The sequence below is a fragment of the Melospiza melodia genome, chromosome 30, assembly GCF_035770615.1.
Source record: "Melospiza melodia melodia isolate bMelMel2 chromosome 30, bMelMel2.pri, whole genome shotgun sequence".
NCBI classification, from domain to species: domain Eukaryota; kingdom Metazoa; phylum Chordata; class Aves; order Passeriformes; family Passerellidae; genus Melospiza; species Melospiza melodia.
This window is the reverse complement of record NC_086223.1, coordinates 2,734,709-2,761,206: the sequence shown is the minus strand read 5'-3', so window position 1 is coordinate 2,761,206 and position 26,498 is coordinate 2,734,709. Positions and strand designations below refer to the sequence as shown.

At 47.0% G+C, this 26,498-nt stretch overlaps 1 protein-coding gene across 1 annotated transcript in view; it reads left to right on the top strand.

Annotated features, from left to right (window-relative positions):
- Positions 1-491: 491 nt before the first annotated feature.
- The window catches only part of ACLY (ATP citrate lyase), a 28,610-nt gene continuing 2,603 nt past the window's right edge, over positions 492-26,498 (top strand). Inside the window, exons 1-23 of the mRNA XM_063179115.1 lie at positions 492-576; positions 6,132-6,301; positions 8,170-8,292; positions 9,260-9,322; positions 10,275-10,465; positions 11,408-11,487; positions 11,933-12,063; positions 13,681-13,799; positions 14,318-14,454; positions 14,864-14,925; positions 15,097-15,214; positions 16,242-16,396; positions 17,668-17,758; positions 19,913-20,054; positions 22,512-22,680; positions 23,286-23,390; positions 23,611-23,807; positions 23,993-24,074; positions 24,416-24,526; positions 25,042-25,169; positions 25,352-25,445; positions 25,674-25,828; positions 26,173-26,323. Of these exons, the coding sequence (XP_063035185.1) occupies positions 6,143-6,301; positions 8,170-8,292; positions 9,260-9,322; positions 10,275-10,465; positions 11,408-11,487; positions 11,933-12,063; positions 13,681-13,799; positions 14,318-14,454; positions 14,864-14,925; positions 15,097-15,214; positions 16,242-16,396; positions 17,668-17,758; positions 19,913-20,054; positions 22,512-22,680; positions 23,286-23,390; positions 23,611-23,807; positions 23,993-24,074; positions 24,416-24,526; positions 25,042-25,169; positions 25,352-25,445; positions 25,674-25,828; positions 26,173-26,323 (2,763 nt within the window). The 5' untranslated portion in view covers positions 492-576; positions 6,132-6,142. The remainder of the gene's footprint in view (positions 577-6,131; positions 6,302-8,169; positions 8,293-9,259; positions 9,323-10,274; positions 10,466-11,407; positions 11,488-11,932; positions 12,064-13,680; positions 13,800-14,317; positions 14,455-14,863; positions 14,926-15,096; positions 15,215-16,241; positions 16,397-17,667; positions 17,759-19,912; positions 20,055-22,511; positions 22,681-23,285; positions 23,391-23,610; positions 23,808-23,992; positions 24,075-24,415; positions 24,527-25,041; positions 25,170-25,351; positions 25,446-25,673; positions 25,829-26,172; positions 26,324-26,498) is intronic.

The following is a 26,498-nucleotide window of genomic DNA, read 5'->3' as shown; positions in this document are numbered from 1 at the left end:
GGGAAAAGCCATTTGGGGTGGGGGTTCCCGGGAAGCGGGAGAACCGTGGTGGCTGCCCTCAGAAGCTGTCAGGAAACGGAGCAGCGCTCCCGGTGCTTCGGGAGGCACCGGTGACCCGGCTCTGGCAGTGCCGCCAATCCCCCGTGGATACCACCGGGCACCGCCCGGCCCCGCAGCCACAGTCCCAGCGCTGGCGAACGAGCCCCGTTCCCGCCGGCGGTACCGCTGGGCGGTGGGCCTACTGACGTCATCGCCGCCGGTTACGTCAGCGGCGGCGGGTCCGGCGTGGGGGGTCACGGCCGCGGGCTCCGCCGAGGGCGGGGCGAGGGTGCCGGAACTACGACTCCCACAAGACCGCGCGGCCGCACCCCACGGGCGGCTGCCAATGGGTGCGCGGCGAGCGCTCAGGCAACGCGCACGTGGTAGCGGCGGCGGCCAATGGGCGGCGGCGGCGGCCGTAGCCCGATGGGCCGGGGAGGCCGCGCTCCGCGAACAAAAGGCGGCGGCGGCGGCGCGAGCGGGGCCGGAGCGGCAGCGGAGTGGGGCGGGAGCGGTAGCGGCCTGAGCGGGGCCCAGGTGAGTGCCGGGGCGGCTGCGGTGCCGGGCTCCGCCTGGCACGTGGCGCGGCCCCTCCGCCAGTGGCGCCCACGCGTCTGAGGAGGCGGGAGCCGCACCGGCTCTGGCCGGCCGCGGCCCCCGTGGCTGGCGGTGTGGGCTGGCGGGCACCGGGAGCGGCCCGCGGGCTGAGGGGGCGCCGCGGGCTCGCTCCAGAGGCGGGTGTGCTGTGCTGGCCCTGACCTTGCTGGGGCTCCATCAGCCGTGCTGATGCCCCGCTCGGGGCGCGGTGGCACGGCCGGTGTGCGGTGGTGACAGCGCGGGGGTTATCACGGGACTGGGAAAGGGTTTGGCTTTATGCATTTCCCCCCCTGGTCTGAGGGGGCCTTGGCTAAAGCGCTTTCCTCTCCTGCCATGAGGAAAATCCCTTCGGTGGCACTGTCACCTTCCAATCCACCGTCACTTTTGGAAATCTATAAATGTTGGAGTCAGAAATTAAAAGTACTCCTTTAGGAGCAGCCCCGCATGAGGATCGCGCTGTTCCCGTGCGGGCGGCGGTGTGTGCGCAGCCCGTGTGTCGCTCCCTCCCCAGAACAGCCGGCTGTGTTCCAGCTGTCCTGTTTGCTGCTTGCAAACACCTCCTGTTTGTCTTGCTGCTTTCGAAATTCTCATCCTGCTCTGCGACTCTCCCTCCTCTCTCTGTTGAGCAGTTTGTTGTCTGCAGGCTGAAAGCTGAGCTGCGCCCTGGCTGTCTTGTTTGGAGGTGCCTGTACTTTCTGATCCCTAAGTGGGTTTGGAGCTCAGAGTATCAGCTCTGGAAATGCTGGGGCTGTAGAGCCCCCAGATTCCCTGCTGGGTAGCTGCTCACAGCTGGGTGTATGAATTCCATCCTTCAGAGTGCACTAATCACAGGGTTTGTTTGATGAGAGCCCCACCAGCCCCCTCTGACAGGGTTTGTGCAGTGTGGTTTCCAGTGCTGCTACCCAAACCCCGGTGGGTGTCCTGCATGTGAGACTGTGCAGCTCTCCCCAGGTATCAGGGCTATTCCAGCACTGCCTGAGGTGGTTCCCAAACAAGGACAGCCACAGTTGGAAGTCCTGCCCATTCATGGTGGCCAGGGAGCCCTTTATTGCTATACACTGTGCAGGTAATTTAAGGAATAAGCTTGTTAAGGAGCCCTAAGGCTGCAGAATGAGATGCTCTTCAATGACAGGATTCCCAAATTCCCCCCGCCCCGTGGCACCCACCAGGTCTCTGTTGGCCACATGTAACCAACCAGTCCATGCTCCCTGCTCCTCCCTGGCTGCCGTGTTTCTCTCAGAGGTTCTGTGTGTGCAGGAGCCTCCCCCAGAGCTGGGCATGCAGCACCTGTTTGCATCACCCCACAGAGCATTTCCCAACCCCAGCTGGGGGACCGTGACCTCACGTTGGCTGCAGCTCTGAGCCCTCACCATCCTCTGATGAAACACACGGGTCTGCCAGGTGGGAGCTGATGTAACTTTTCACGCTGCCATGGGCTGAAAATACTGGCTTGGCTTGAACTGTGTTAATAAATTACCCAGCATGGAGGGGAGAGGCTGCTTTATGGTGTGGGTTTGTTGACACGGTTCTTGGGAGAGTGGGCGTCGAGCCTTCTGCAGAGGGAGTCCTTTCCTCCTGGCCTGAAGTGTTGTTCTGGTGCAGCTGGAGCTCAGCACCCATCCAGATCTCAGGGAGCTCCCTATGTGAACACAGATTGGTGAAGCTGAGTTACACCTCTTCTTCTGGCTAGAAGAAAAACAAACTAAATCAATGTCTGATGCTTTTTCTCCCCTTGCAGAGCAGACTTTGTCACACTGAGCAGTGCCACATCACTGATCTCCTGGAAGTCAGGGAAATTTCCCCTGAGTTCTGTGTCAGGAACGCCTCCCTGTTTCTCCAGCTGTGTTTCCTTTGGATTTTTTTGGGTGCACCCTTCAGCTGGTAGCAGCTACACCACAGCAAACACAACATCCAGCTCCAGGACTCTTGCCTGCCTTGCCACCATCCCGCTGATTTCTCTGTCACTACACTCAGTAAACTCTCCTCAAGCATCAACTTATCTGTATATATTTGACAGGTGATGTTTTGAGGGAATAAGTGCTGCTGAGCTCCTGAAAATATGATCTAATCCATGTCTCTTACTTGCTAGCAAAGGCTGGAATTCAGCTCTTTTTGAATTGTTGGGTATGGGTGATGAGGGAAAGGTCTCCAGGGTGTTGCAGGGAAGCTGTTGGTGTTGGAGCCTCACTAAATGAACACAATAATTCATGGAAATCTGTGGCACTGGTCCTGCTCACATGAATCTGCCCTTGTGTGTGGTGGGTGCAAGGTCTGGGGCTTGAAATGCTGAGAAAATTTCAGATCAGTCTTGGCAATGAATGCTGAACAGAGCAGTGGAAGAGAACGTTGTTATCCCACAGCCTGTGTTTTGGGCACAGAAAAGGCCGTTTTTCCCTGAGTTTACCTTCAGAGATGCAGCCTCTGCTCTCCCCAGGACTGCAGGTGCTAAACACGACTGAAAATAAGATTAATTCTGACAGATAAGAGTTTGAACCTGCCTCATTGCTGGGTAACGGGGGAGATTGAGTTCCTCTGTAGTGACATGAGCTGTGCCCTGTTCTGTTTGGTGTTAGCAGAGCAGATGCAGTGAGTTAATGAACCTGCTCTGATGGAGCTGCACAAGCACACACAGCCAGCAATTGCTGATGCCCTATGGATTATTTTCCTGCTGATCTCTCTTAGCTTAACAGTTCAGCAGACTGAAGCATTTGCTTTGTGCTCTCTGTCCCATGAGAAAGGCAGGGTTAGAACAGTGGAAAAACTGAGTGAGGGGGGTGATTAAAGACTTGCTAATATTTAGGAAATGTGAAACTCAGGCAGATAAGGTCAGAACAGCCTCATTCCTGCTGTTCTGTTGCCATGACACAAGGATGTTATTATTCATCTACTGCTATTGTAAAAATTCTGTAGTTTCCTTTCTTTACCCCAGTAGTGTTACTGCAAAAAAGGTGATGGAGTTGTGAGGGAAAGCAGGGGAAGAGCAGAATGGAGCAACATAAAAAAGACCAGAAATGGTTCTTTCTGGGAGGGGAATGGCTCAAATTTAAGGAATCCCATGCATTTCACTTGTTCCCACTGAGGCTTTTTTATAGGACTACTCTTAATAAAACCTGAGGAACAGCCTGGCTCCAGTGTCCTGCAATTGCAGGGTATTCATTGGCATAACCAGCATCAGCCTGAGTGGTTTTATTTGTAATGGTGGGCTGAAATTCTGCAGTGCTGTTTAGAGGCTCTGTGACACCCTGGAGAAATGACAAACACTAAGAAGTGCTTATTTCTTAAAGAAATATGTTTGCCATTTTCTTTTACCCATCTGCTTGTGCTGCAGTGAGATGTGACACTGTTTCTCTGGGACAGGCCCTGAGCAAATTGTGGAATTGGTGGATTTTGAAGCAGGAATATTGCAGCTCCCTCTCAGGCAGAACAAATGGTGGCTGTAGGTATTGTGGGAGCAGGTTTGCTCTCAGAAATAGCTCTGCTCAAATTCCAGTGGGAAGTTTTGGGCTCTGCAGTACAGATGAGGTGTGTGTGTGTGCAGTCAGGCTGGGCAGTGCTGTGGTGCCTGTGGGAATGTGTCTGTCTTTTGGGGTTTGGTGTCCTCTGGCTGCTCACAGGAGCTCCTCTCTTGTCCAGGCCACCTTGGGGCTAACAAACTAACAGGGGCTGTTTCAGCTGGGACAAGATTTCTAGTGGCAGGATGGGGGTTGAGGCTGATGAAAGATGGGGTGCTGCAGGAGCGTTGCCCGATCCTGTTTTGAAATGGGATTAAATTGGAAGCTGTGCTGCAATCCCGTTCAGGTTTTACATCAGAGCTCTTTGAAAGTGGGCCTGCAGTTCTTTGTCTTTTGCATTTGTCGATTTTTAACCCTTTAAATTGCATTTGAAAAGGTGGCAGTGGCAAGGTTGGTCCTTGAGCACAGTTATCAGCTTTCAGTAATAGCACTTGCTCAGCCTGACCTATTTGCTTTTGGAAGCTCAGGGAATGCAGCCTGCCTCCTACCATGGAGTAGGAGTTGGGATGGACCCACCTCCTCCTTTCTGCACTAGGGAGAAAGGTTCTTTATTTCTAATTGTAGCTAGTTAATCACTGCCTATTCTGTGTTTGCTTGTAGGATGAAAAGCCCAGCTGATTACTGATGGTTATTACCCAGAGGGCAGCACAAGAAATAATTGAAATTTATTAACTGTTTCCCTCTGTGGGTCTGCAGTGGGGTATGTGTTTTGTGAGGACAGGTAGTCTTACTGAGCAGTTCTAGTATTTGGCTGTCCAGGTGTTTAGATGGAATCTGAATTCCTCTTTTTTGTGTTGGTGCTTCTCTGCTTTGCAGCTCTCCCAGAATCCATCCCAAGGGTGCTTTTGCCTTGAGGAAAGAGAAAAGGAGGAAGAGAAAAGGGAAGAAAGGTATTTTCTTAAAAAATACCTCCTAGTAGTCCTTTAGGTGAACTTTTAATAAATTGGGATACTAATGAGGGAATGAAGGATCTAGATAAAATAAAAATTATAAGGTACTGTACAAAACAACACTGGCAGTGCTTGGGAAACAGTGACATGACCCCAGTCACTCAGAATTCAGGAGGAGCTGCTGCTTGAGCCTCCCTGTCAGCAGTGTGACCCCCAGACACACCAAACCTGCTGGCTGGTCACAGCACTCAGTTCTGATGTGTGACACATCAGACAGGGTCGCTGGCATGAAGTATTCTTTTAAAAAAGTGTTTATGGCAGCCAAAAATAAATGGGTCTTTGACACCTTATCAAAAAGAATAGTTGCACTCTTGAGGTCAGAAATTATTTGCTTGCATCAGTTTGGAATATGCTCGAAAAGAGAAGAAAACCATCCATAGGAAAGGGACTGAATTTAGGATTTTTCTTTAAAAAAGCAATCCCAAAACCAAAACAAGCTGTCAAAACTTAATCTTTGTTGTTGTCTTGAGCATCTTATTCTGTCAGATGTAAAGCTCTTTCCAAGAAACCTGGTTCTGAAACAAAAACCAGTGATGTAAACCTATTCTAGTTTTGGTAATCCTGGCAGTGTTTTCTTTTCCCTTTGGAAAAGGGATGGGGATTGCTGACATGCCCACAGCCAGGCTTGGCTGGGAATATGGGGTGCCTTAGAGAAGTGAGTAGGAGGGAGGGATCCCTCCCTGGAAATGCACCAGGAAATGGGGTAGGTGGGTTACACCAGGGGCAATCCTGGGGTGCTGTGACACTGGGGAGAGCTGGATGGGAGGGGATGCTCCAAGCTGTGGCTTTGGGAAAGGCTTGGTGCTGCCTGGGACAAGCTGCAGGGATTCTGCCTTTCCCTGCAGACAGGGCTGGATGAAAACAGTGTGCACGGCAGGGGAGGAGTTTTAAGCAAAGTGAGGAATTCTTGCTTATCAGGGGAGTTTTATGATCTTACATATAATTGCTTTGCCTTGGGTTTGTGTTGAGCTGAGTGATGCAGGGCTCTATTCCTGATGGATTTTTGCTTTTTTTTTTTTTTTTCCCCATCCAGACTAAGCAGCCATGTCAGCCAAAGCCATCTCAGAGCAGACAGGGAAGGAGTTCTTGTACAAGTACATCTGCACGTCCTCTGCCATCCAGAACCGCTTCAAGTATGCCCGGGTGACGCCAGCCACGGACTGGGCACGGCTCACCCAGGACCACCCCTGGCTCCTGAGTGAGGTAAGGGCAGGGACAGCAGGGTCTGCCCTCCTGCAGCCCCTGGGCACTGCTCCACACCCTTCCTGAAGGACCAGCTGCAATATGGTTTTCTTTGAGTTAGGTCTCATAAGAATTTGGAGATAGATTTTGCGCCCAAGATAGCTCAGCTACCTTATCCTGATGGTTTTATGCTTTCTAACTTCTGTTATTTTGCCTTTTATCAAAACCTTTTTGTTTCCAAACCTTTTTTGGGACATAAACAAATAAAAACCAATCTAGGTGCAAGAGGTTGTTGTTCCTGGTAAAACACCTCACAAAAGCCATTAGTTCTTTCTTCTCTTCTTTTTCCAATAAATTGCTCAGGTGAAACTTTTTGGATCCTGTCTAATTAGCTATCCTTAAGTTTAAAGTGAAGTTCCCCAAGTCCTATAAAATGCCTTTTCACCTAATTGAGAAGAGAAACTTTTGGGCTTATTTTGTTTTTACGGGGATAAAGGATAGTTTTGTCACTCCATCAACAAAGAGCACATTCCTATAACCAGTCACTGCTGCTGCTCTGCAGCCTGATGAAGAAACAAATCTTGCTTCAAAGCTCAGTATCACCTCATGGGGGGCTGATTATTCCTTTAAGACTGAAATATAGGAGCAGGGATAGCTGTGAAGCAGTTGCTCATAACTGTAAAGACGGTTGATTCAGAGATGTCAGTCCCTGTTCTCAAAGCTGAGCTCTCTGAAATGAGAAACTCTCTCTGAAACTCTCCCCATGTCAAGTTAGGACACTGCTTTTCTTGAATCCAAGCAAAATGTTAGGGAAAACTTCCTTTTTTCAATTTTTCAGTGCAAAATCATTTATCTCTCTATCTCATATCCTCACACTTTCTGTAGAGAAAACATTCCCAGAGCTCTTTTTTATTAGCTGTCCAAGCTGGCTCCCTCCCAGTGGTTAATATAATTAAGTCATTGGCTGCAGAACATGAATGTCTCATAGTCCTTGACTGACTGACTGACTGATAAAAGCCCTGCACTAATTAGATGTTCCATGCTCAAGTGCCTGAATGAACTGCAGGAGGAGATCAGCAGTGCTTCTGAAAGCCTTGCAGGGAGCCAGAAAGAGAGCAAGGTTGTTTTTGGGATTTTAAGGCAGGTTCTGTAAGGCTGGGAAGAGCTTCAGGTGCAGCAGCAAGACCATGCTCAGTGTCCTTTACTGCAGCACAGTGTGTTCTGACTCTTCAGTTGCTGAAGTTCCAAGACATGTCAGTGGTGCAGGAGAATGACAACCAGTTCTAGTTTGGCTCTTTAAAAGGATATTTGCAAGCTGGAGATGTGTGTAACCCAGGAGCAGCTATCCATGGGTATCTTCTAAAAAGCCACAGCCACTTGGCTGAAATGTGTATGACCCTGGCCCTAGCAGGAGCTCTTTTTTTTTAAATTTTTGTGAGCAACTGTCTATGTCTGTCATGACTTTTATTGGGTTTTTTCATCAAAAAAAAAAAGGCAGAACAAGCTGTCACCTCAGCCTCTGATGTCTGCTTACAGCTGAGTAGAAACAAGGCAGCTTTTCTCAAAGTACAGCATAAGAAAACCCAAACTTGCAGGCATACTGTACCAGAAGATGGATTTACCAAGATTAAAAGAATTTTACTAGGATGGGTGCTGTGCAGAACTGATTTAAGTTTTTACTTCACTATTTGCAGAAAGTACAGCATAAGAAAACACAAACTTGCAGGCGTATTGTACCAGGAGCTGGATTTGCCAAGATTAAAGGAATTTTACAAGGATGGATGCTGTGCAGAACTGATTTAAATTTTTACTTCACTATTTGCAGAGAACCACTCAACCAAAATCACTTTCTAATGCTTCTTCCTTTAACTCTTGCCCAACCCGTGCAGCGTTTGGTGGTGAAGCCAGACCAGCTCATTAAGAGACGTGGGAAGCTGGGACTGGTTGGGATTAACCTCACCCTGGATCAGGTCAAGGCTTGGCTCAAGCAGCGCCTGGGCCAGGAAACCACGGTGAGTGAGCCACAAAAGTGGCTTCATTTTTGTTCCCAGAACAGGAAAAATAGCTCTAAAATCCTCTCCTGCAGCCAGCCCGTGTGTTTTAGTTGATTGAGTGTTACTTCAGGCCTTTATTTTAACTCGGTGCTGCCATATAATATTTATTTTCCTGGGAATGACAGTGCAGTGCTAATGATAATGAAGTGCCTGCCATGCCTGCTGCTGTGTGTTGGGAGCTGATGGAGTGCTGCCTGAAGGAATTTATGCTTTTGGCCCTGCTGGGATTGATTTGCCTCTGGCTCTGAGCTGGTGCAGCAGGAATTGGGAAACAGCAGGAGCAGCTCTGTGAGTGCTCCCCGTTGGGAAAACCATGGGTGTGGAAATTACTCCTTTAGCACAACAACAGCCATATCAAAAGCAAGGTCTGGGCCACAGACTCAGGACCACTGGTGTCCTCAGAAGCAGGGAGTGTCCCCCAGTGTCTCTTGGGTTTGGAGATCAGTGCCTGCACAAAACAGTTCCTGGACTCTTAAGAAGAGGCTAAAGGATTTTCCTGCTCTTCTGTGCTCCCTGATACCATTTCAGGGTGATCACTACTCTGAGGCCTCTGCTCCTGCCACTAGTCAGGCATTCCTCACTTCTGAGTTTTCCACTACTCCAAGAGCCTCTCAAGCCCTTGTGCCTCACTGTGCTGAGCAGGGCCCAGTGACAGAGCTGGCTCTGGGACAGAAGAGGAGAGGAGAGCAGCTGTCCTGGTGTAATTCTGATACCCCTCTGCCCTGTTAGGAATGGGAAAGGTGAGCATCTCCTGTAACCAGATATCCTCAATGCTGTGCTGGACAGGGAGCAGTGGTTCCCCAGCAGGCACAGTGGGAGGGGATCAATTTTAGAGCAGTGCTGATTAATTCTCAAAGCTTTCCTTATGCTGTCACAAATGTGCTGGACAAGTGGTTATGGGTGTTTATCTTGTTTCTGTCCCCAGATTGCTAATGCCAAGGGAATCCTGAAGAACTTTCTGATTGAACCCTTTGTCCCTCACAAGCAGGTTAGTACAACATTAAAGGGGGATTTTAAATCTCTCTGGGCTTCATGCTTAGCTGGATTGCTACAGTGGAGAAAGCAGAAGTTTGGGAGTGTGCTGTTGAGCTGACAGTGTTGCTGCACTCCCTGGGCAAAAGCATCTTCTGTATTTCCACACTGAAATTTTAAGTAGAAAATTAATTCATACACTTTCATATTCCTTATAATTTTTAATCAGTTTGCCAATGAAGTGAAAACTCCCAAGAGAGTACATCATAGCAAGGCTACTACAAAACAAATAAAACTGCAATTATAACAGAAGAAGGGTCTGCCAGACACTTCTGCACACAGATCTTTTTGTTAATCATGGTCTTTGCTGAGATAATATTTCTGTTTCTTTTTCCTGTTTGAAATAAAAATGACTGTCAAGTCTTTCTCAGTGTCAGGGCCACTCCAGCACTGCTGCTCCTTGGTTGTAGCTGCTCTGAGAGGCCCTGACAAGGGAGCAATGATGAGGAGGACTCCATGGATATCAGAAGGCTAATTAATTAGTTTATTCTATATTATACTATATTACATTACATCTAAACTCAATCTGCCAAGCACTCACTCTGCACACACTGCACAGAATCTCGTGGCTGTCAGTGACAGTCCTGACACACACACACACACCTGGCCCTGACAGGCCAAGGAAACAAACACCATCACTGTGGGTAAACAATCTCCATATTGCATTTTACTTTGGCACAAACACAGGCACAGCAAATGATAAGACTTGTTTTTCCTTTCTCTGATGCCCAGAGAATGTGAAACCCAGAAATATTCTCGGGAAGAATTGTGCCTTGCTTTTCTCTGTGAGGAGACATGTGAGGCTACACTTGAGAAGCTTGACTTTGGGCTCAGCTTCCCCAATCCCAACACTGGCACAAAAGCCTCTAGGGTCCCTGCTAAATGCTTGTCCCTGCTGTGTGGCACAGGAGGAAGAGTTCTATGTGTGCATCTATGCTGCCCGTGAGGGAGACTATGTGCTCTTCCACCACGAAGGGGGTGTGGATGTGGGAGATGTGGATGCCAAGGCTCAGAAGCTGCTGGTGGCAGTGGATGAGAAGCTCAGTGAATCAGATGTGAAGAAGCATCTCCTGCAGCATGCACCAGCTGACAAGAAGGAGTAAGTAGAGATGCAGTTCTGGGTAGGAGCAGCCATGCAGCAGTTGCTGTATTTTGTCTCAGTGCTACATCTCTCTGTTTTCTTAACCCTGAATCTCACTCTCCTGCCCTTCTTGCTGGTCTCCAGAATATGCCATGCATCCTGAATCCAAGCTCTCTGACCTTATCTCAGCTGCCTGTAAAACCCAAAAATAAGATTTCCTAGTGCTGAGCCTGTACTTGGCAGCAGCACTTGTCAGCCTGCTTAGGTCTCAACCTGAGACTGGAGGCATGTGCTGAATTCTGATCCTTTGTGCCAGCATAGAAGTTTCTTTTGTTTAGTGAACTGGTGGTGAGATGTGGCTCTGACTGCTAATTCAGAATATCCCTTTCTCTTGCTCTGGCCTGATCTCCAAAGTTATTCTCCTGTTCTTCCTTCTGCAGGCTTATCTGTAGATCTCCAGGCTTCTGCATCTCCCTCAATTAGATGCCCATACTTAGTTAGCTTAATATGAGTCATGATTTTTCCAAACAAGCTTAATCCTTGCTGACACTGTGCAGTACTGAAGGGTGAAGGAGCCTGTCACTCCACCAGTTGACTGCAGCCTCCCCCTTATCACAGCTAAGGAAGCTCAGATCTGACAAAGATGGGTATCAGCAGAGAGGCAAAGATGTGCTTCTGTCTTGTAGGGAGATAAATCAGACTGCACAGCTCCGACAGTTGTGAGCAACTGTGTCCTCAGCAGAGTTTGGTGGAGGGTGATTCAGATGAGTCATCAAGGTCTTCCTTCCCTTGAGTCATCCATCACCCAGGCTCCATCCAGAGGAGATGAATGAGAATGAAAGAAATGGATGCCAAGTAGATTTGCAGATTGCCACTCATACCAATGAACAGAGCAGGCTGTACTTAGATTTGGCTACTTTCATTAACTTGTGTTAATTTTTTTTTCCTCTTTTTTTACAGCATCTTGGCCAGCTTCATCTGTGGCCTGTTCAACCTTTATGAAGATCTGTATTTTACGTACCTTGAGATCAATCCATTAGGTAATGAATATCTTTGGAAGCAGAACTATCTGTTCTGAACTACTGAAATGTGTTCTTGATCCTTCCTTTGGTTCTGTAATCCACAACAGCAGCAGGTGCCATGTGCAGAAGTATGGAAGTGGCAGTGATCTGTCTTTGAGCTGTTCATTCGGTGAAATAAAAATGAGGAAATGAAAAATTCCCTTGAAAGGAATGTCAAGGCAGAACTGAAGAATATAAAAATTACACTTTAGAACAAAATAACCCATGAGACAGAGCTGGACCATGGCCACAGTTACTGGTTAATTCCTCAGGGAACTTGCTGGGGCTGGTCAATACTGCCCAGTGCCAGGGGAAACAGCAGTTTCCAATTTTGCAATGATGCCTGTGTGGTTCCAGCTGCTGGAGTAAATCTGTAATGTGTCTCTGTACAACCCAGAGCTAACTGTGATGTTTTTCCCTGCAGTGGTCACCAAGGATGGTGTTTACATCCTTGATCTGGCTGCAAAGATTGACGCCACGGCTGACTACATCTGCAAAGTGAAGTGGGGGGATGTGGAGTTCCCCCCTCCTTTTGGCAGGGAAGCTTACCCTGAGGCAAGTGACAGCTGAATTCCTTCACTGTGCCATGAATTTACCATTGCTTGTATGCCCATGTATCACCAAAGGGGTATCAGGGACAGACAAAGGTGATACAGAGACTCCATCATGAAAAGGCACTTTATTATTAGAAATCCACAGTTTTTATACAGTGGTGGACCTAAGACCTGATTGGCCTTTGGGAATCTTCTCTCACCTATTGGTCAGGAAGGGAAAACTCTTTCTTGTAAACATCTCTGACAAACAGAGCTTGCCTGCCAGGTGCAGAGGTTGAGATAATAATTGTTTTAATTCTTTCTCTGAGCTTTCTCATAGCTTCCCATGAAAATCCTGGGAGAGAAATACTGTTCAGAGGATATGTGACTACCACATCCATGGCATTGCTGTTTCCAGTGGTTTTGTTGTTGTGTCTCAGCCCCCTTGGCTGTGCTGTCCATGATAACCCGTGCATGGTTAGCTGCAGTTCTAGGGCTGCTCAGAATCACACTCTGAACTGCAGCTGCTTCCCACCTCTGTTTGGTCAGTTCTTTAATTCAGAATTGACTTTTTTTTTAATGGAAGCTGATATTTAACTTCCATCAGCTGTGTGCCAAAGCTCTGTGCCTGTGCAGAGCTTCCTTTTGTGCTTTCTGCCCATGTTGCTGCCCTCAACATCACTGTTTTCCTCTTGGAGCAGTGGTTACTGGGAGCTGACATTCCCTCAGAGCAGCAGCTGTGTGCCCATGCTGCATCCAAGGGTGAACCCAGAGAAAATAATCCCCATTTCTGGAACTTCTATAAGTAAGATGATGTTAATACACCTATTTTTCCAAAAATTTACCATGAGCACTTTCTTACAAAGCTGGCAGTGCCTGTTCCCTCCCCAAATTCCCTGGGTCTGTACTGCTGGATGCACAAGCGTTGCTCCAGACAGGTCCCAGCAGCTTCAGAGGCTGTTGGAAGTAGAGCTCTCTCCCTAATTATTCTGTTACTTATTTCAGGGGTCTGTTCTTCTCTCTCCAAAATGATTTCTGTCCTGACTTTTTTCATTTTAATCATTATAATTATGCTTCAGTCGGAAGGTTTTTGTACTGTGGCCAGGAAATCCATTTAGCTGTTCCTTTCCATGTAGCTTGCTGGATGCCAACACTCAACTCAGTTTGCTCTTAAAAGGATTAGTTCAGATTTTGTCTCTGAATCATCCCTCTCTGAGTCCCTGGGAAGGTTGTTATGGCAGAGTCTTTGCTGGGAATGTTAATGAACTCTGATGAAGTGCTGCTGGCACACTGGGCTGCAGGGGCACCACGTTGAGCCAAATCACAGCTCTCAGTGATTTTGTTCCTGGCTCCAGCACAGCCAGAGTGGGCACCATGGGTGGGATGATTTTTAGATTCCTTCAGGTCTCAGTCTTGGACGAGGCCAGAGCAGACTTTACACTTGTGTTCAGATTTTGTGCCTGTTGTGGGATGGAGGGATGGAGCTGGGACTGACAATCCCTGACAAATGCTGAGTTTGCAGCCCTGCTGTCCCTGAGGTGTGACTGTCTGTGGGTCCAAATGCACCCAGCACTGTAAGCCCTTGGGATGGAGAAGGGGGATGCAGGAGGGAGCTGAGGTTGTGCTGCTCTCTCTGCAGGAAGCCTACATTGCTGACCTGGATGCCAAGAGTGGGGCCAGCCTGAAGCTTACCATCCTGAACCCCAAAGGCAGGATCTGGACCATGGTGGCTGGTGGTGGTGCCTCAGTGGTGTACAGGTACAGGAAGCAAGCTTTCCAGAGGGGGAGGATCTCAAGTGCTGGCAGAACATAATTGCTGCAGAAAGCAGAGTCTCCTAAAGCCATTTTTCCTGTGCTGTGACTGTTTGGGATCTGTTCAGAATGAAGATGCTGTGTGGATTTTTCACGTAGTGTCGGCTGTGGAATTTAATTTTGCAAGGGTTAGGGTTAGGTACAGTTTCTTACAGAGTTACTGTAAGTACTGTAGTTACTCTACTGTAACTAACTCTGTCAGTTCCTTTCTGACTGACAAAGAAACAAGCTGGCTGGAGGCTGTTGAGGGTGATATGATTGTTGTAGTGGTCACTGAGTTTGCATCTGGGGAACATGACAATATTAATTGTAACTGGCACCAAGATGAGAGCAGCTTTGTGTTCAGCAGACAGCACTGTCCCTCTGTTAAGAGTCCCACTTCCCAGGGATTTGGAATACTTTAGGAACTTTATAGTGGCTCAAATTATAACTAATCTCTTAAATAACTGCTTTTTTATTGTTAGTGACACCATTTGTGACCTGGGGGGTGTGAATGAGCTGGCAAACTATGGGGAGTACTCAGGAGCCCCGAGTGAGCAGCAGACCTATGACTATGCTAAAACCATCCTCTCCCTCATGACCCGAGAGAAGCACCCAGAAGGTAAGGGAGATGCTGCAGTTCCAAAGCTGTGAACCTGGCTGGCAGAAGAACCTGGAGAAATCTGGGCTGTTACTATGCTGAGCCTTCCCTGGCAGAGCTTTCAGTGTACTTCTGCCTTCTGAACAAATCAGGGTTGGATTTCTGTCAGCTCTTGCTTCTAAGAGAGGACTTGTGGTTTTTCATGGGGCCTGAGAGATCCTTATCAGACATTCTTGCTTGGTACAAAGCTCTTATCTTGCAGGCTCTACTAAACTTAACTGCTTTAGGGTTTTTTTTGTTTTTTTTTTTTTTTTCTACTAAATACAGCTGGTTACTCTGCAGCTTTGTTTGACTTTGTCCTTAACTGCTTCCTGATCTGGGAGCACTCTGCTCTGGGGATGGCTTTACTTACCTGTGTTTCTTCCCTCAGGGAAGATCCTGATTATTGGAGGCAGCATTGCAAACTTCACCAATGTAGCAGCTACCTTTAAAGTAAGTGACCAGTCTCAAACAGCAGCAAACACACAATTGCCACCCTCCAGCCCTTCTTCCCAATTCCACATTTGGCTGAGGCTCATAGTCCATCTCTTCCAGGAGTTTCTGAGATGGTGGGACAGGGTGAATGTGGCTGCCTGGGTCACCAGTCCTGTGTGTTTCTTTTAGGGCATTGTGAGAGCAATTAAGGATTACCAAGGCCCTCTGAAGGAGCATGAGGTGAGGATCTTTGTACGGAGAGGAGGCCCCAACTACCAGGAAGGGCTGCGTGTCATGGGAGAAGTTGGTAAGGACCAAGCTCATCCTTAAGTTTTATTCTTGCATCTTTTGATTTCCACTGTGGGAGTTTCAGTGGTTAGTTTCTCTGGGTCAGGATTGGAGGCACTTGAGACAGTAGTTCATGTTTGGACTCAAGTGTTTGTTATTTCTTATCAGTAAAACAGTCTCACCACTGTGAGTTGGGCAGCTTTTCATTAGAAGGCACAAAATGGCCAACAATCTCTTGGTACAAGGTCTTTTAAAACTAAACTATCCAATTAAGAACTGACACGTGGATTATTTTCCCTTTTAACCCAATAACAGATCCCAGTGTGGACTTTTCTGCCCAATTACAAAATGCCACCCAAACCCATGAAGAAGGAGGAAGAAGAAGAAACCCAGGACAACACCCTGTGCCCTCCATCTTGCTTCCATCCACAACACACTAAAAATCCCAAAACCTCAATTTCTCACCAAGTGATGCACCTACACTACTCTCTATAATCTATTTCACACTTTTGTGGGTTCCAGTCTATCTTGAAGTCTGGGAAATTTTCTCCATGAATGAGGGTCAAAGTCAGAGCTCCCCTGGGGGTCAGGGCACCCCAAAGCAGACACAGAAATATTCCCTGGGTGCCCTGGGTTTCCAGAGCTTTCTTACAGAGGATCAGTAACACCAGGACATCACACCATGATCAATCTGATCAAGTGAAACCAATTTATTGCAAAAATCAAGCTGTATTTATACTGTTTTCTATTGTTCACGCCTCAAGCTAATACATGACTGGTTAAATCCTTCTAGACACTCATTTTAATATTTTAGTTAGTCCTTATTCATGTGTCTTGCTGTGGTTTTCTTGTCTGCCTTTGCATCCTGAACTGTCTCCTTCTGCTTTTGTGTCCTTCAAGGGTGCTGTGACCTTACTCAGGTCTCTGAAGGCTGCATTGTGCATATGTTGCACGTGTCCATTGTCCTGCAAAAAAACCCTCAGCTCTTTCTCCTTGAGAAAGTGTTTTCCCCTGAGGATACTGACTGCTCTTGTATCCTTCCACAGGGAAGACCACGGGGATCCCCATCCACGTGTTTGGCACGGAGACCCACATGACAGCCATCGTGGGCATGGCCCTGGGCCACCGGCCCATCCCCAACCAGCCTCCAGCTGCAGCCCACACTGCCAACTTCCTGCTCAACGCCAGTGGCAGCCCCTCGGTGAGCTCCTCCCCATGGGAGGGGACAGGATCAGGAGCCTCCCAGAGGCAGCTGGAAAGGCATTTTGGCCACTAGTGTGTGTGTAGGATGGTTTAGGAAAACAAACGTGGCTCTACTGGGGCAGTTCAGAGGCCACCCCAGTCTCACTCATGCACAGAATGTGGCCTCTCAAATTCCTCCTCAATGCCAGCAGCAACCCCTTGGTGAGCTCCTCCCCATGGGGACAGGGCACAGGGTGAGGAGCATCCCAAAGGCCCATCCAAACAGGCTGGAAAGGCATTTTGGCCACTAGTGTATTTGTAGGAAGCTTTAGGAAAACAAATGTGGCTTTACTGGGGTAAATTATCAGGAGAGACCACCCCAATCTCACTCATGCACAAAATGTGGCCTGTCAAATTCCTCCTCAATGCCAGCAGCAACCCCTTAGTGAGCTCCTCCCCATGGGGACAGGGTCAGGAGCCTCCCACAGGCAGCTGGAAAGGCATTTTGGCCACTAGTGTGTGTGTAGGATGGTTAGGAGCTCCTCCCCATGGGGACAGGGTGAGGAGCATCCCAAAGGCCCATCCAAACAGGCTGGAAAGGCATTTTGGCCACTAGTGTATTTGTAGGAAGCTTTAGGAAAACAAATGTGGCTTTACTGGGGTAGTTTATCAGGAGAGGCCACCCCAATCTCACTCGTGCACAAAATGGGGCCCCTCAAAGCTGGCAGTGTGACTGTTGAACCTGCTGGGTGTTGTAAGGGTTTCTAGGACAAGATGAGAGATGAGAATCTTGACTCCATGTTTCAGAAGGCTGATTTATTATTTTATGATATTATATTATAAGAAAATGATATAGTAAAACTGTACTAAAAGAAGAGAAAGGATACATCAGAAGGCTGGACAAGAATGATAATTAAAACCCATGACTGACCAGTGTCCCAACACAGCTGGACTGGGATTGGTTATCAAATCAACACTATTGATGTGGAACTAATCAAAGATGCACTTGTTAGTAAATAACTTCTAAACTATATTTCAAAGCAATTAAATAATTATTATTTGCATTTCTTTTCTGAGGCTTCTCAGGAGAAAAATCCTGGCAAAGGGATTTTTCATAACGTATCACAGTAACAACCAGGTCATTCAGTTTTCTGTTGCTTGACTGAAAGCTCATTTTTTTGGTTTTATTTGTAGTAACCAGTGTAGCCAAAGCAAGGCCACCTCCTCCTCTGTGCCCCAGGCCATACCTGGAGCACTGTCCCTCACTGACTTGGCTTCTGAATCTTTCAGACTCCAGCCCCGAGCAGAACTGCCTCCTTCTCTGAGTCCAAACCAGATGGCATTGCTCCAGCCAAGAAGGCAAAACCAACAGCTCCTCTTGGTAAGTCCAGCCCTGGCAGTGCTGCTGGCAGTGCTGTGCTGTTCCCAAAGGCAGGATGGGCATGAGACAAATGCTTTTTTACCTGGATGTAAAGGGAAGCAGTTTTGTGGTGCCTATCTTTGTCTGGAATGTAAAGTGGTTTAGCAGTTGTGCCATGAGCTCATCATACACACAGCAAGTCAGAGTTGCCCTGATCTGGGATGTTCAGGAACAGCACAAACAGAGGAAATACAGTGAGAGGGCTCCAGTTTCTTGCTTTTTTAACAAGAGCAAACCCCAAAGTGCTGTGGAGAGGAGAGCAGGGCTGCTGCAGCACCTGCCTGGGTGCCTGGCCAGGGGCTGGCAGCAGTCAGCTCTGTCATTCCACTGCATGAGTGATTCTCTCTCCAACAGATTCAATCCCAGCCTCGAGACCTGGTTCAGGTAGGACCTGTGTGACCTGCTGAATGTGCCTGGCCTGGCTGGCAGCTGACTTTTTTTAGTTCTTAGTTTTGTTGCTGTTTTATCTCTCCAAAAGTTTGCTGTGTTTGTTGTCTGGTCCTTTCCTCCTGCCCAGCATTTTTAGCTGTCACCATGTGAATTCTCATCTGTTTTTTCAAGTGCCTCTGCACAAATACTTCCCATTTCTGCGGGAGAGAGGGCCAGGTCTCAAACAAACTTTGTTTTTTCTTCCCTTCCCCCCACACAACCACCACAGAGAAGATCAGCCTGAGGCACTTAGTGAAAAGTTCTCTTTGCTTTCCAAAAGAAGGAGTGACCAGTAACTGGTATCTTATTTCAAAGGGAAACAAAGTAGTGCAGGGGGTGCTGGTTATCAGGTGTGGAGAGTACAGAAAAGTCACAAATTAACTAGATGTTGTCTTAACAATCCAGCAAACCATTAAAGCTCAGTGAAGTTATTTTGTAGGGACTTTAAAACTCTGTTGGGCTCTGTGCTGTGTGACAATAAACTGCTGAACTGAGGCAAAGTAGAGCTTCAAGTTACCTCCCTTATCATGAGGAGGGAGAGCAGAAGGGGAATTCTTGGATTGTTGCTCTCAAACAAACATCATTGCCTCTCTGGGTCTGCATTGTGGTGTTCCTGAGAACATATTCACAGTACCCCCCTGCAGGCACCTGCAAGACAAACAGAATTTTCAGTTCCCTAATAACAAGTCATGTTGCAGTGAATGTGAACTCTGATATAAATTATTTGAGCCATGAAATTTGTGGTGGATTCTGATAACTAAAGAAAAAAAAACCCAAGTGTGTTGAGCTCCTTATTTTTTTTTAAGTTTTCTATCATTCTGCTATGGTGCCCTGACCAGCCTCTCATGGTTCACCCACACTGGGTTACATGCAAATAAATACATGAAATTCAAAGTTCTCTTCAGCTTTGCATAAGAAAACTGGGAGAAATATGAAAGGCTCATGAGAGAAGAGGCAGTTTTCACTGCTCTCCTATACCAGCTCCCTCCTGTGATTCACTTGCCCATTTTTAGTGAACCCCAAAACCTGGCTGTTGTGTTCAGAATCCAAGGAAGGGATTGCAAATTCATCTACAGTTTCTTAATTTGCCCAGTGTGCCTACTCCATCCTACAAACTCCATTTCATCTCCTGGGTTCAGTTTGGAGGTGGGGGAATTCTCATCCAGGAGCCTTTCAGCAGGCATTTGGTGAAGTTGCAGTTTGTGTCTTGCTCGAGTTTGAACTTGGATTGGTGTGATATTTTCAGGGACCCCCTTGAAGGCGGGAAAGATAAATTTGACTCTATGTTCTTAGAAGGCTAATTTATTATTTTATGATTTATATTATATTAAAGAATGCTATACTAAACTATACTAAAGAATAGAGAAAGGATACAAACTGAAGGCTAAAAGATACTAATGAAAAACTTGTGACTCTCTCTTCAGAGTCCAACACAGTTTGACCATGATTGGTTATTAAGTAAAAACAATTCACATTAAATTAATGGAACAACTACCTGTTGGATAAACAATCTTCAAACCACATTCCAAAGCAGCAAAACACAAGAGAAACAAATCAGATAATTATTATTTTCATTTTTCTCTGAGGCTTCTTAGCTTCCCAGGAGAAAATCTTAGGCAAAGAGATTTTTCAGAAAATACGACGGTGACAGATTGATTTTTGGTTTTTTCCCCTCTTTGTGAGCAGGTAAAGCCACAACCCTGTTCAGCCGTCACACCAAGGCCATTGTGTGGGGGATGCAGACCAGGGCTGTCCAAGGAATGCTGGACTTTGATTATATTTGCTCCAGGGATGAGCCCTCAGTGGCTGCCATGGTTTATCCCTTCACGTAAGTACCTGTGACTGTGTCACATTTCCACTTCCCTCCAGCTCTTCTGTGACCTTCCTCCTCTCTCAGTCTCTGTGGTTCTGTAGTGGGGCTCTGCCCTGGTCTCCATCCCTGCTGGAACACCTTCCCTCTGCTCCTTTCCACCCTGGGTTGGCTTTGTAGGCTGCTTTCTTCAACCATTGATTTTGGGCTGTGCTGTTCAAACAGCTTAGTTTGAAGTTCACCACGGAACTGAAGTTCCACTTTTTAAAAGATGTCTGTGGCGTTTGCAGGGGTCCCCAGGAGAAGGTGAGAGATGAGTGAATCTGACTCCATGTTCTTAGAAGGCTAAATTATTATTTTATGTTACTATAATATAGAATGCTGTACTAAAACTATACTAATGAAAGAGGATACAGACAGAAGGCTTAACAAGAATGATAATGAAAACTTGACTCCTCAGTCTGACACAGCTGATGGTGATTGGTTATTAGGTAAAAAACAATTCACATGAAACCAATCAAACATGCACCTGTTGGTAAACAATTCCAAAGCAGCAAAATGGGGAGAAGCAAATGAGATAATATTGGTTTTTCTCTAAGGCTTCTCATCTTCCCAGGAGCAGAAATCCTGGCAAAGGGATTTTTCAGAAAATATGACAGTGACAAGATTTGGCTACCTTGGCTTTCTTTCCAGCCCCCTGGCTCAGCAAAGGCAGGCAGGCTGTGTAAGGCTTCTTCCACTCACCTGCTGTTGGCCATGTGCTTGTCTAAGACACCTTAATTTGTGCCTGCAGCAGCAGGAATTACTCCTCCAAATATTATCCACAATCATAGCAGCTCTGCTGACAAACCAAAGCCAAACAAAATTTAAAAAAAAAAATAAAATCTTGTTCATTTTCTTTGCAATAGGGATTTCTTAGCAGGCAGGAAGCCTGTGGATCCTTTGGTGGAATAGAGAGTTCCCTTGTGGTGTTGACCCTCTTTTACCCATCCCTACAGGGATGAGAAGGGCTGTTGGGTGTGCATGAGCTGTTTTATTGTTCCTCCTCAGTGTGGGGATAGGGAAAATAGGGAGAAAGGAAACAGCAGCTGTTGCTTCCAGAACAGTGAGGTGGGAGCCCAGAGCCTGGCAGGAGCTTTGGTTCATTCCTGTGGTATTTACAGACATCCTGGAGAGCTGATGTCTAATCAGCCTCTGTCCTGCAGAGAATTTCTCCTCTTGACAATTAAGACCTTGTACAGTTATTCTGCAGCTCTGATGGTAATTGCAGCTCTGTAATAACTTCTCAGCAAGGGCAAACCTCAGGGTACTGAGAGCAGGCACAGCCATGTCCAAATGTGAGTGGCAGCCTCAGGCAGTGCTGCACTTGATTAAGGAGGAAAAAGCAACAGGGATTGAAGTTAAAGGCTACCTGTAATTATCTGATTCTGCTTGACCTTTTGGAGGGAGCCAGGCTGGCAAAACCTGGAATGTTCTGTTGTGAATGTACTGGTATGGGAGCACAGCCAGTACCCACACACACAAATAACTGCTCAGTCAGACTTCACTGCAGTTCCAGTCAGAGCATCTGCTGTGTATAAATACCTACAGTGAAACCTTCCCAGGTGCTGCCCCTCCAGTGCCTGTGGGATGGGCAGAATTGTTGAATTTGCAGGCAACCCTGACTTGAGATGAGAATCTTGACTCCATGTTTCAGAAGGCTGATTTATTATTTTATGATATATTAAAAGGAAATTATATATTAAAACTATGCTAAAAGAATAGAAAGGATTTCATCAGAAGGCTTGAAAGGAATGGAATGATAATAAAATCTTGTGACTGACTGGAGAGTCTGAGACAGCTGGACTGTGATTGACCATTAATTAAAAACAAACACATGAGACCAATCAAAGATGCACCTGTTGCATTGCACAGCAGCAGATAATCATTGTTTACATTTCATTTCTGAGGCTTCTCAGGAGAAAAGATCCTAGCAAAAGGATTTCTCATAAAATATATCCATGACACAGAATCCCCCTGTAGCAGGATTGGGAAGCTGACTGGCCCTCCCATGGCTGTCCTGGCTGTTCACTACAGATCTTGGTTTGCTGTTCCCTCAGTCCAGTGTTAGCCCAGCCCAGTGACACAGCTTTGCACGCCTCTCATTCATTACTCTTTCTGTGCCTCATTCTGTCTTCCAGCTTGGAGTAGAGTTAAGGCTCTGGTAACTTCACTGTGGGAGAGCTTATTCATCTTGCTGGATGCCTCTGTCCCCATTAGCCCGTCTCCTTCCATATGCTGCTCTGTCCTATTCTCTGAAGATCCTTCTGCTGTCATATGGTCCCTCCCCAGACACGCTCACGTGCTCGTGAGTGTCTCAGTCAGTCTCAGGGACTGAGAACATGGGGTTTGTAAACTCCTCTGTCTGCATGCACTGTGTCCCTTTGCCTTTCCAGCAGCCTTCAGGTCAGGGCTTTTCTGTCTTCTCTTCCACAGGGGTGACCACAGGCAGAAGTTCTACTGGGGCCACAAGGAGATCCTGATCCCAGTCTACAAGAACATGTCAGATGCCATGAGGAAGCACCCAGAGGTGGATGTTCTCATCAACTTTGCGTCCCTGCGCTCTGCCTATGACAGCACTGTTGAAACCATGAATTATCCTCAGGTGAGTGCAGGATCCAGAAGAAGCCTAAACGAAGAAGGAATCATTTACCCAGTGAGGTGGTAGAGGCATCATCCCTTGAAGAATTCAAAAAAAGACTGGATGTGGCACTTGCTGCCATGATCTAGTTGAACAGTTAGAACATCGGCTGGACTAGATGATCTTATAGGTCTCTTCCAGTCTTGAAATTCTGTGATTCTGTGATTCTGTGTGACCCTGTCAGCAGGATACTGGTGTTTCTTAAACCATGATGGCATTAGCAAATTGTCTTGGTTTTCTGAGTTAGTAGATAACCCCCAATTCTAACCCTTTACAGAATGTAAGGAGGATGCTGAGGGTCCCTGGCAAATCCTAATGCTGGACTTGCAATTTGTTTAAGAGGAACTTGGTGTTTCTGGGTTAGCAGTAACTACTTCAGTGCTGCTCTGATGTGCAAGGGGGAGAAAATTCCCTGACCAGAGCATTGAGGCTGTTGTGAAGATCATGGCAACCTGCAGATTCATGCACTGGGGCCTTCCTGGATGAGAATGCACAGGGTGACCTCCCAGGGGCCTGGCAGGGGCAGCTCTGTGGGGTACCAGTGATTTTCTTTCTCTCACCATTGGCAGATCCGCACCATTGCCATTATTGCTGAGGGCATTCCGGAGGCCCTGACACGCAAACTGATCAAGGCAGCTGATAAAAAGGGAGTCACCATCATTGGGCCTGCAACTGTAAGTGCTGATGGCCACCTTCTCCTGTCTTTCTTAACCTTCAGATCAGCTTTCTGCAATAAAGACAATCCACTTTGTCTTTACTCACAGGAAGTGCATGCTAGTCTCCCACCTTAAAGTCTTTGCCATCCTCCATCCTCCTTTCTCTATGGAAGTGCTGCCTTACACAAATGTTCCTGAGTTTCACAATTTTAAAGAGCTTTACACCTTTCTCTTCCAGGTTGGTGGGATCAAGCCAGGTTGCTTTAAAATAGGCAACACAGGAGGCATGCTGGATAACATCCTGGCATCGAAGCTGTACCGCCCTGGCAGCGTGGCCTACGTGTCCCGCTCTGGAGGGATGTCCAACGAGCTCAACAACATCATCTCCCGCACCACTGACGGGGTCTACGAGGGGGTGGCCATTGGAGGGGACAGGTATGAGCTGGCACCTTCAGCTGGCACTGGTTTTCAAGTTGGTCAGCAGAGGAATTGTTGGTAATTTGGAGAAGGAAGTGTTGCTGTTTGCAATTCGGGCTGCAACAAGAGCAGGTTGGGTGTTAGTTTTTCTTTCCGAAAAATATATGTAATAAATTTCTACCATTTCTTCTGATTGCACACAGATATCCTGGTTCAACTTTTATGGATCATGTCTTGCGTTATCAGGATACTCCAGGAGTGAAGATGATTGTAGTGCTGGGGGAGGTGAGTGAGACCACTTAACTCTCTGAGAAATACCTGTGTGTGGTTTTTGTTTTGGGAGCATCTGACCTGGTTACAAGGATCCTAAATTGCAGCTTCTACTGTTCCTGAATATTCCAAATTTTATTTCTTGCTGCTTTCGTCAAAAGAAATTGAATGTATTCCACAGGCAAGCATAGTCTTCCCTACTTAAAATAAATAAAAAGAAAAATCAGGAGGTTTTGTTATGACACTTAAGCCATTATTCTGTGAAAAAGGAGGAAAATTCTCAGCAATGCTTCTTTGTGTGTTTTGGAGCTGGTTTTAGCAAAAGTGCAGCTTGAAACCATCTCTCTCTCCTTCAGATTGGAGGCACAGAAGAGTACAAGATCTGCAGGGGTATTAAAGAGGGCCGGATCACCAAGCCAGTGGTGTGCTGGTGCATTGGTACCTGTGCCACCATGTTCTCCTCAGAGGTATGTGTAAAAATGGGGGAAAATGCATAAAATAGGAATATATCCACAACAGGAAATAAAACACAACTTCATTCATTGTACCTAAACCTTCCAGAACTGGCAGTAGTAACTTTAATGTGCAAAAGTTCATAAATATAAATTATAAAGTTAAAGATATCCTGTGCTTCTCTAGTTCTGTCACAGGAAATTTCCAGAGGATTCTGCTTACTTGTGAAGGGACCCCAAAGATGCCAGGGAAAGTAACAAATTCCAATAGCTGCCTGTTTCTGGAGTGGGAATGGCAAAGATCTATGTTAAACAGCTCTGAAGAGGGGCAGTTTAGGGAGCCAGAAATTGAATGAGCCTGGAGTGATTCCAGTTCAGAACATCCCTGTTGGCTCTGACTGTAACCAGGAGTTTTGGCAGCCTAGATGAGACAGATGTGCAGCCACTGCTGTTCCCAGTCAGGACTCTGTTCTGTTGCACTCTGCAGGTAACAATCTGTATTCCTTAGTGCTCTCTTCTCCTGTTTGTAGGTGCAGTTTGGCCATGCAGGAGCTTGTGCCAACCAGGCCTCTGAAACTGCTGTAGCAAAGAACAAAGCCTTAAAGGAAGCTGGAGTGTTTGTTCCCCGGAGTTTTGATGAGCTGGGAGAGGTCATTCAGTAAGTCACACTCACAGGACACCTTCAGCACTGTCAGGACACTGATTCTGGCCTGATAGGGAATATATTTTTGCTTAAGGAAAGCAGATTCTACTTATTGTGGGGTTTTAAGGTCTAAGGGGTTTTAACCTCTCTTGGATCTTTTAGAAGGACCGAAGTTACTGAATGGATTCTCTCCCTAGGTCTGTGTACCAGGATCTTGTGGCCAAAAGAGTGATTGAACCAGCTGAGGAAGTGCCTCCTCCCACTGTACCCATGGATTACTCCTGGGCAAGGGTGAGCTGTGCTGGTTTAGCTGCTTTTGGGTTTCTTGGAATCTGCCAGAGCATTGGCTGTGATTCTGGATGCCACATTGGGGTTGTACCTTGTGCTTTGTAGTGTCACTTTGTGAGCTGTGCTGATTTTGGGCTGTGGAAGCTGCTCTGAGGGCAAGCCTGAGGTGTTGCTGTTTGCCCTCTCTGCTGCAGTGGGGTGTTTAACATCCTGTTTCACCCTGAATTCCAGGAGCTGGGGCTGATCCGCAAACCTGCTTCCTTCATGACCAGCATCTGTGACGAGCGAGGCCAGGAGCTGATCTATGCTGGCATGCCCATCACTGAGGTCTTCAAAGAGGAGATGGGAATTGGAGGGGTTCTAGGCCTGCTCTGGTTTCAGAGGAGGTGAGGTGGTTCTTGCAAATTCTTTGTCGTTTTGCTTGTTTATTAATGGACTTCTAAGCAAAAAAAAGTAACTCCAGGATTCCTTTGTGAAGGTAGATTCACTGGAATGCCATCTCTGTGTTTCCTCCATGACACTCTATCAGCATTTTGGGTTGCATACAGTGTGTTTTAATCTCAGGATGAAGTTTTCCACAAGTCTTGTGGTGCATTGAGGAAACTTCTGTATTCTAGGCCTGATTCACACTCTGTGACTACTTGTGTCACCTCAACTCTGGAGGGGCTGGGGACTTTACAAACATCTGCATTTGTGTTGTGTCCCTGACTGATGTGGTGTCTGTGCCCAGGTTGCCCAGGTACGCCTGCCAGTTCATTGAGATGTGCCTGATGGTGACAGCAGACCACGGGCCAGCCGTGTCTGGAGCCCACAACACCATTGTCTGTGCCAGGGCTGGCAAAGATCTGGTTTCAAGCCTCACTTCAGGCCTTCTTACTATTGTGAGTACCTGATATTCAGGAGGTTTAGCTTTGTTACTCATTACTCTTCTAGCTTTTATTACTATTTATTTTTGGGTTGGCTGCAGTCACAGACTGGTGTGGTGTGTGTCCACTCAAACTTTGAATTTCAACTGTAGTAGTTTGATTTTGGTTTCAAATCTGGTCCATTTTTCCA